This window comes from Vigna radiata, chromosome 7 (genome assembly GCF_000741045.1).
Source record: "Vigna radiata var. radiata cultivar VC1973A chromosome 7, Vradiata_ver6, whole genome shotgun sequence".
Classification (NCBI taxonomy): domain Eukaryota; kingdom Viridiplantae; phylum Streptophyta; class Magnoliopsida; order Fabales; family Fabaceae; genus Vigna; species Vigna radiata.
In genome coordinates this window covers 4,954,092-4,964,681 of record NC_028357.1, presented here as the reverse complement: position 1 = coordinate 4,964,681, position 10,590 = coordinate 4,954,092, and the positions used below count along the sequence as shown (strand labels likewise).

Here is a 10,590-nt window from a genome sequence, read left to right as displayed (position 1 = left end):
AAATTATGCATGCAGCATGCATGTAAATATTTCTACATTAAATAGTGGCTTGTGGATAGGGATTATAGATTTCACACTATTGGAATCGACTTTGTGGAGGTGGTAATCGATTCTCTATCGTAATAAAAGATTTTGTGGAGGTGAGAATCTATTATCTATCATGGGAAAAGATTCCTTATCAGGTAGAAAGAAAAGCTTTCTCTCCTCACCACATTCAATTTAGACAATCAGTCTTCTTACTTTTCAACTAATTCTTACTCTAATCTTATCAAACCAAGAACTTGAATCTTCTTTCTGTTCTAACCATTTGTTAACACTTCCTCACCTCAAGATTGACACTACAACTTGAAACCATAGCTTAGTTCATCTCCTTTGTTTACTGACCCGCTTTCTCGGTTCAACATCCATTAATACCCTTTGATTTCAAGGTTGACACCACAACTTGAAACAATAGGTTCACTTCATCTTCTTTGTCTATTGTTCAACCTTCTTTGTGGAATTCCTCACCTTAAGCTTTAAATTATCACTAACTACACTTAACTCCTTCATAAAAACAACATTTGTTAGTTTAAAAAAGATCCTACTCACAAGCTATCAACATAAGAATGAGACAACTCTTCTAGCGCACCTCTTATTGTTAACAAACAGGATTGTCATCATCTGTTGCACTATTCTAATGCTCATACTTCCCTACTCATCAATTTACCAAAAAGAATGCTCCTTTCATGTCAATTGTAACCAAAAAATGATCACCCTTGAAGAACCTTCTTCAAAACATCTATGATCTTGCAAAATCCTGAGAACTCTTCTCTTCCACTATAACCTTGTCATTCCATTTCCCCATCATTGTTTCTACTACTAAAAAATGTACGCCCCAAAAGCTACTTTTGTCTGCCAAAACTTATACTAGATTATTTCAACTTGTCCTCTGTTTCTCTTTTGAGATCTATTAAACTTTTAGTTATTCTGATAATCCTATTCACTTCTTACTTTGACTTTGAACCTTCCACCACTTTCTCTCTTTAGGTCTCAAGCATTACTAGTATGCATAACATGTTGCATTCTCCAATGTTGTTACTCCGGTGTGCATTGACATATTCCCTTCTTTTGAATTATGACACTACTAATATACAAAACCAAGTTGATTTCTCAAATATTGTTACACCAATGTTGACACCATGTCTTCTCTTATTCTAACCTTTGAACTCAACTTCTCTTGCAGAACGTGTGATTGATGATCCTCTAACTCGCTTTTTGAAACACCTTCAAAAGAAAATGTCTCTTCTACAATCCAACATCTTTCCTCATTCTTTGTGGACTAAAAACTCTAATCTTCTAACTCTGAAGCTCCAACACACCACATATCCCTGTCTTTGAGGCAAAACTTGTCTCAAAGGCTTTAATCAATTTTAATAAAGGTATACATTTTAGGTTATCCTCTACCACTATAGAACATAAAAAACTACAAAAGCAAGAGCACGACAAAAAACATTATAGAAAACAAAATTTGGGTCACAACTCTTCCTTCCCCAAACATTTAGAATTAAGAAAGGAAAATAATCTCTAATAGAGTCATGAGTGTGCATCTTCATTACTCTTATTAGGACGTTTTATGTTCTCAATACTTCCAATTAGATACATAAACCCCACAATCTAACTTGGAAAGATATGACAAACCACACTGCTAGATTTAACTCCACACTAGAAAGACACAACAAACTCACAACCCTTAGGTCCTCCTAAGGATGAACTACTCTTATACCATAATATAACATCCCAAAATTTTAACAAAACTAAACTTAGCAATTCATTTTACATAGACAAGAGAATGGTGAAAAACCAAACTTCCCATTATACGTCTTATCTTTGTTAGGATAAGACAAGTTCGTCTATAGAAACCTTGGTTTTGAAGTTTAACTAAACAACATGAAATGAAGAAGTCTCACAAGGTTAGAAGAATAAGAGAATAGAAAATAAACAATAAAAAATAGTATAGAAAACCCTAAATTGGAAAGAATAGGTATCCACATAGGATAGAAAAACCTAAGTTAGAAAGAACAGGTAACCACACGATAGGAAGCCTCATAGAATAAGAGAATAGAAAAGAAACCTTAAATGCTAGGATAGAAAAGAAGTCTAAAATATAGAAAACCATGTGTTCACACAACAAGTCTAAAACACCAAGAAGAAAAGAAGTAGACGATTCTCTAAAATATAGAAAATCACAAAAGCCAAACTAGGCTACAAAAGTAGGAGAATAAGATATCCAAAAACCTAAACTCTAGTTAGATACAACATGAGAAAAATAGGATTAGACTAGCTAAAGACAAATAAGAAAACAATAGGAAAACACAAACAAAGCATTAATATCAGGCAAACCAAGGTAAACACTTAAGACTCTAGAGAACATAAGACTTAGAACCAAAATCCCCAACATAGAAAAGCTTAGGAAAACACCTAGGATTTTAGGAAACAGAAAATTAACTAGGTTAAAACACCCAAATGCAGTGCCAAATGACTATTAAGTCAAAAACATCTAAAAAAGTTGAAGCTAAATACATAAAGCTTTCATACCTAAAGGGTATTCAGTTTAAATCTCGGGAAAACGAAACAATGTCAAGACGATGTCGTTGACAAAACACTCTAAAAGACTAAAACTTAAAATACCAAAGAAAACACAAACATTGCTAAACGATGTCTACATAAAAAGGCAGAATCACAAGAAGTGTTTACTCTGTCTAAATGATAACATGAGCTAAACATTACTTCATCCAACGATGAACTCTTTACTCAACATTGATATCCTTAGAAGAAAATCTTAATCGTCAAACGCTATCTTAATGGTAGGAAATCAAAAAGCACTTTGTTGTTTTGAGTAAGCATTAAATGAAGTTAAATGCTCAGTGTTCAAAAACAACAAAAGTGATATTTGATGAGTGGACTACACATCAAAAACCCCAATCAAATTAGTAGTAGGTGTTAGTAACAAGAAAGACATTCATAAAATGTTCTTATCATAGGAAATTGTGGCACAAGACCTACATTTAAACAAAACATGAAAACAATAAGTAAGCGACAACCAAGAAAGAGTCTTTTACATACTAAACGATATCAGCTCAACACACAAATGTAACATTATAAGATAAGCTTTTGAAAACACCAAAATAAACAGGAAATAAGATATACTTGTTGTACAAACTTTTGTTTTGTCTTGTGCAAGACAATTGCTGCAAACGTTCATATACCTCATCTTATAAGCATCAAAATAAATGTTGGAAAGAAGAAGATAAAAGAAGAGTTGATCAATTTGTCAAAAGTCGTGCCAAATGAGAAGTCAAATATGTTTTTGATAAAAGCTCTTAAAACATGTATGCTCTCACAAAAGACTTCATCCTATGACAAACACCCACGCTAGTAGCCATGAAAGAACAAATCTCAAGACAAGCTTCGTTAAACGGTCATATTATCAAATCTTAAGAAAAGTTTCGTTATAACAACTATATCATCAAGGTGTATAAATAAAAGACAAGAAGAAGAAAGCGATGATGATGTAGATAAGGTGGATATGCAGGTATATTATCATCAATTGAACAAGGAAATCCATTTTGAGCTACAAAAAGAAAAATTCCTCTAACCAGGAAGACGGTAAAAAAGAAGAGCTTAAGAAAAAAAAATATTCTCAAGCTTCATCAGAATATCCACAAGAGAGTAATTGAGTGAAACACTTAGAAATTCTCTCAAGTCTTATTGTAATATCATCTCAACTATGAGGGAAGAGAAGAGTGAAAAAGGAAAGTCAAGCAATACTCTTGAGCTTCATTACATTATTTGCTTACTTTTGTAAGACAAGAGAAAAGAGTAAGGAGAGAAACACCGGTGAGTGTTTAGACTACTTTATATTGTAATCACATCCTCTCTACGAGAGTTGTCTAAATCACCTGTAAGAAATTATGGATTGCAATTATGGGGAGAATAAAAACACTTACAACTTGACTCTTGAGATTTAAGGAAATCTAGGCAAGGGTGTCTAGTACCAGGAGTGGTGCGAATACTTTTCCAAGTCTATGGTAACAGGTGGTTATCCGTTGACTGTGGAGACCAAGAGTGGTGAGAATACTCAACTAGTCTAGGGTAACAAAAGGTTATTCGCTAACTAGGGATACAGGGAGTGGTGAAGAATACTGCACAACCAGGAGTGTGTGAAAATTAACTAAGCGGTGTCGGTGAACACCAGGAGTGCCTAAGGATACCAGGAGTGGTGCGAATACTCAACTGATCTAGGATAACTAAAGGTTATTTGTTGGTCAAGGATACCAAGAGTGGTGTAAATACTCAACCAGTCAAGGGTAATTAACAACTACTTGTTGTCTGAGAAACCAATAATGGTTTGAATACTCAACTGGTTTAGGGTAACTAGAGGTTATTCGCTAATCAGGGATACCAGGAGTGGTGAAAATAATTCACAACCAAAAGGAGTGATACTCAACCAGAAGTGGGTGATACTTAACAAGACGATGTATCATAATGATACTAGAACCGTCTAGGGATACTAGGAGTGGTGAATAATACTACGTAATCAGGAGTGAGTCAAACTCAAGTAATCAAAAGTAACGATAGTTACTCAATAGGACTAGGAACACCAGGAGTGGTTTAAAACACTCAATTGTACTTCATTCAATATTTAATAAAACTCTTTGAGTTAACTTATAGGAGAATTGAATGTAATCCTAACAGGTGGACCAATATAAAATTATTTGCGTGCTATAGTATTTTCTGTAAACGACTAGCTATTGTTGAAAGCAATCTTTCTAGGTGCTTAAGTTAGCTTTAAGCTTTCGGCTAGAGTTTACATCTTCAACGAGTTACTGCTTAAGTATCCTTGGAGAAAATTGAGTTAGTTATGTAAACGATCTTTATGGAATAATGTTGATAGACGAAGCATGACTAACTCACAAGTGTACATACATCATGCTTAGTTCTTCATCTGTGAAAAGATCTAGAAAACATTATTCAACCCTCGTTCTAGAGTTTTCTCACAGCTTCAAGCTCCATTGTTTCCTATCACTTGCTCACCCTTGACACTCTCCTAAGCTCACACCATTAAGGTGATTATTACAAAAGAGAAGACAAAACATAGAAACAAACAACACAAAAGCAAGGACAAGCTAATATCAAAAGAATCAACATAGGATATCAAAATTCATCATACATATAGTTCATACCAAATTAAACAAACATCTTAAATATACCATGAACCTAGACTTGACCATCCAAATAAGGTATGAATGTTGAGTTATGACGAGTCATGCACGGTTTGTATTGTTTTGTAGAGTCATTGTCAATGAGTTTCACCCTACCACATTCACAATGTTATAGTTTGTATCGCATCTTAGGTCATACTAGAAACATAAAGACTAAGACCTCCTACTACTCTAAAACTAAGAACGAAAAGGAAAAATGAGTCGAAAGTTACTTGTTCTAGAAGGAAACCTGATCGGATGAGTGATCTCCTAGGCACTTCCTGGTCAAACGGATGATTTAAGAGTTAGAAATTGTAAAGAAAAGTTAAAGAGAACTTAGAGAATGAGTTTTAGAAAGATTGTAAATGTTTTAGATAATGATACAAGTTTATAAAATTATATTTATATCATTGAATTATTTTAACATTAAAATACTCAGTCTCTTTGTTTTAAAACACTCATCAACTCTAATATTCTATTTTAAGAAAAAAAAATTAATTCAAGATTAAGATTCTCAGTTTATAAGTCATGACATTGAGTCTAAATATCATGTTCATTGCATTTTTAGCTTTTAAATAAACATTTGCTTCTCCTAGCTTATATTTTTAATAAAGGACATCTATATTTTTAGCTTTTAAATAAACATTTACTTCTCCTTATTTTATTTAAAGTTTAACACATTAACTTAAATTTAAATTAGAAAACACGAAAATTGGAAAACAAAATTTTAAAATATAAAAATTAAACAATTTTAAAGGAAAAATCGAATAAAGCTATTATCATATATTAAAATAAAGTGTATTATAGAGATATAAAACACCTTTTTTAATAAAATAATAATTTATCTTTTTGTTCACAAAAAATAATATTTCAGAAATAAAAAATCATTCAAACTGTTTATGAAAATGCTAATTTTGGTAAATTTTTTATGTAAGTTTTAAGTAGTAGTTATAAATATCGTAAAAGATGTAATATTATTAGTTTTGAAATTAGAAAGTATGAGAGTTATTTAGCAGTACAACTTTTAAGGTTTATATCAATCATTTCTTTACGTTCCTCATCTCATTTTGCATGGGAATTAAAACTAATTCATTATCCTTCCACGTTTTTTTCTTTTTATTTGTTTGTGTTACAGTAAAAGATTAAAAGAAAAAAACACGAATTTTCAAATAATTTGTTCGTGGGATCTGAAAATTGCATTGAAACAAAATTCAGAGTAAAAACAAAACAAAACTGCAAAATTAAATCTAACACCGAACAAGCAAAACCTCCCCAGAGATCGCTATTTGGAGCCAAGCCATATTGTTTTTGACGACGCTAAGGTTGTATTTCTAATCTTCTTGGTTTTATGGATCCACCCTTTTATTTTCATTAACTCTGTTCACAACAATGTTTCCCTTTCTTTCTGTTACGTACGGACATTTGATAAGCAACACAACAATCTTAAATGATAATGTCCGGATTTATTAAAGTTAATGCATACATTTGTGCAGGTGGTGAGATAATGATTGATGGAGTCTGACAAGAACGAACGTGAGACGAGTCGCGAGGTTTGCGCGAATGGAAATAGCATCAATGCGGCAGAACTTGAGGCCAAACTTGATGCAGGAAATGTTCAAGAAGCAGAAACAACATTGCGTGATGGGTTGTCACTAAGTTCTGAGGTTCACTTTTGTTTGTTAATTGAATATTCATCTTCCAACAACCTGAAACCAATGTTACAATGTCACATTGTTCATCACCATAGTTAAATTTGCTCCCTCACTGTTACTATTTTGAATTGGTAGGACCTTGTGATTGGATTTTGAATTGGTTCTGTTTATATATTATTATATTATTGACATAAAGTTGTTAAAGTGAGTATTTATATTATTATTCATCAAATTTCTTACAAATACAAATATACGACATGTCTCATTTCTTATTGGGATTGAATTGATGGATCACTTTGAGTTAAGTCAATGTATTCACTTGTTTTTATTTTTTTATGTTGATAGGAAGCAAAGGCTGTTCTTGGAAAATTAGAGTATCAAAGAGGTAACGTGGAAAATGCTCTTCAAGTGTTTGATGGAATTGATCTTCAACCAATCATACAACAATTACAAACTTCCCTTTCGGAAAAAGGACCAGTGAAGAATGCTTTGTTGTTTGAAGTCGTCTACCTAAGAATCAAGTGTCTACAAAAGTTGGACAAATGTACTGGTATTAACCATTATTTCAACTATTGAAAGTTGTTTTCTACTTGTGGTTTGATTTGTCTTTCTAAATGGAGGTGAATCCTCCATTATAAACTTTGAAGTATTCTATCTTTACCACAACATCCCACTAGATGAAGTTGGGTAAATGGATTACCCAACACTATTACTTGTTTAAAAACCAAATTCTAAGGGATATTAATACATTGAAAAACTTGTTTCATGGATTTATACAGAAGCTATTGATGAGTGTAAGTCTGTTCTTGATGCTGTTGAGAAGACATATGGTCAGGGTACATTTGATACACAAGTCGACAATAAATCGCAGGAGATAGCCAGTCGTGTAGTGGAGCTCCTTCCAGAGCTCTGGAAACAGGTTGGTCGTTATGATGAGGCATTGTCTGCTTATAGGAATGCCCTACTTAGCCAATGGAACCTTGATAATGAATTTGTTGCAAGAATTCAGAAGGCACTTGCTGTGTTTTTGTTGTACAGTGAAGTGGAGGCAAGTCCACCTAACAAGACGGATGGGTCTTATGTACCCAAAAGCAATCTGGAAGAGGCAATTCTTCTTTTAATGATTATTTTGAGAAACTTCATCCTTGGTAAGATAAAGTGGGATCCTTCAGTTATGGAACACCTGGCTTTCACACTTTCAACATGTGGACAAACCTCTATTTTAGCAAAGCAATTTGAAGAGTTGATACCTGGTGTATACCACCGCATTGATCGTTGGAATTTTATAGCCATGTGTAATTGTGTTGCTGGAGAAAATAAAAGTGCTTTGAATCTACTTAGGATGTCTTTGCATAAACATGAACGACCAAATGACCTAATAGCATTATTATTGGCTGCCAAAATTTGTAGTGAGGATCCTCATCTTGGTGCTGAGGGAGTAGGTTATGCACAAAGAGTAATCAATAATGCCCGAGGATTAGATGAGCATTTGAAAGGTGTGGGTTTTAGGATGTTGGGACTTTGCCTAGGAAAACAGGCTAGGGTTTGTTCTTCTGACCATGAGAGGTCTAACCTTCAATCCAAAGCTCTACAATCATTGGAGAAGGCAATTAGATTGGAGCAAAACAATGCTGATCTCATTTTTGAATTGGCTATTCAATATGCTATGCACCGAAATTTAACTGTTGCTTTATCTTGCGCTAAACAGTTCTTTGACAAAACTGGTGGCTCTACATTGAAAGGTTGGAGATTGCTTGCTCTAGTTTTGTCTGCACAAAAAAGATTTGCAGAGGCCGAAGTAGTCACTGATGCAGCTGTAGACGAGACTGCAAAGTGGGAGCAAGGGCCATTACTCAGGCTGAAAGCCAAGTTGAAAATCTCCCAATTACGACCCATGGATGCTATTGAAATTTATCGGTACCTTCTTGCATTGGTTCAAGCCCAGAGGAAATCACCTGGGCCACCTAAACAAGGTTCACAGGTATGATTATGCAATCTTCTCTTCTTCCAAGGAATATTATCTTTAAATTTAATTCAATCGTGATATGTTTTATCGAGTAATAGTGATGATGACATGTAACTTTGATGTAAAACACATTCAATCAATTTCATCCATTATTTCTCCCCCTTTCTCTGTTTTGTTGAGTTAAACATGAATCTTATTATCCACCATAACTTGTCATGTCATAGTTTTGCTGCAATGTTCCTAAAACACGGAAATATTTTGTCAAGCTGCAGTTTCTATTAGTGTTTAATGACGGCAAAACATAAAACACTATGGTTATTTACCCTTAAATTAAGGTAATGAAAAAAATAAGGAAACAGATAAACTAGTCCTAAGAAGCAAAACTTCAGAATATCTGTATCATACATAAAAAGGAAGTTTTGATTTAACAAAGGAAATGAGTTTTTTGTCTAGATATTTTAATTGCTTAATATGAAACTCTTCGATTATAAAACGATGATTCCAAGGCTAATCTTACATTTATTTTATTAACTCTTTTGTAGGTTGAGGATGATAAGATAAACGAACTTGAAGTTTGGCATGGTCTGGCAAATTTATATGCCAGCCTTTCTCACTGGAAGGATGCCGAAATTTGTTTGCAAAAGGCGAAAGAATTAAAGGAATACTCACCAGCAACAACACACGCTGAAGGCAAGAACAGATCTTTATGTTGTCAACAGTATACTTTACCACATTGAACTTGTGTTTTCCCTCTTGTTTTAATGAAATTGACATTTCATATTGTTCAATGTGATTGTCCCAGCTATTTTGTTCGAAGGTCGTGGGGAACATTTAGAAGCTCTCATTGCTACTTTGAATGCGGTTCTGCTCGAACCAAACTACGTGCCAAGCAAGATCTTGATGGCTTCTTTGATACTGAAAATCGATTTTATTTCTGCTGCACCTGTTGCTAGATGCCTACTTTGTGATGCACTTAGAATAGAACCCACCAACCGCATGGCTTGGTATTACTTGGGATTAACTCACAAGGCTGATGGCCGAATATCTGATGCTGCTGATTGCTTCCAAGCAGCTTCCTTGCTTGAAGAATCTGATCCCATTGAAGGTTTCAGCTCTATGATTTGACTACTGTCCTTGGTTAACTTTTACATATTCGTATAATCTTTGTTGTCACTTTTGAAAATGTATCATGTTTTTCTTTTCCTTTTTTTTTTCATTTTAAATTCTTATCATAAGAATCTAGTTTCTAAGAAGAAAAGTTGTCTTATATCCGAGATTAGGAAATAAGATAACAACGAGGTTCATTAATTGTAAAGAACTTAAGGGGTTTTATTGTGTTGGGTTCCTTTATTGCTTGTAAATGTGAGATGCTTACTTGAAAGGTATACTGGAAATATTCAATTTTCTTGTTCTTTATTTGCATATACCTTCATTGATAAAATAGTCTTTCACACTTGTGTTGTTATGTACGTCTGTGTGAGAATGTGAGAACTTGAATGTTATTTACTAGTGTTTTTACTCGTGCAATGCGCGAGATAAATTTAAGCACCATAATTAGAATTAAGTTAGAATTTTGAGAGATATATTTTATTTCTGATATATCAAAGTTTATACACAATAAGATTTTGTAAATTGTAAACATCATCATCATTAGGATTGTTAATTCTTCCACTTAGAAGAAGCAATGCCGAAAATATAGCTATCGTTACATAATATTTTTCATGTTTTCACT

General features: G+C 33.5%; 1 protein-coding gene across 1 annotated transcript; it reads left to right on the top strand.

The window, feature by feature from the left end:
* Positions 1-6,475: 6,475 nt before the first annotated feature.
* LOC106765967 (protein NPG1) lies at positions 6,476-10,194 on the top strand. The gene is made up of 6 exons (XM_014650730.2): positions 6,476-6,562; positions 6,734-6,904; positions 7,238-7,442; positions 7,672-8,873; positions 9,401-9,566; positions 9,661-10,194. Exons 2-6 carry the CDS (start codon positions 6,752-6,754, stop codon positions 9,981-9,983), a joined length of 2,049 nt encoding a protein of 682 aa, XP_014506216.1. The 5' UTR covers positions 6,476-6,562; positions 6,734-6,751; the 3' UTR covers positions 9,984-10,194.
* Positions 10,195-10,590: the final 396 nt, after the last annotated feature.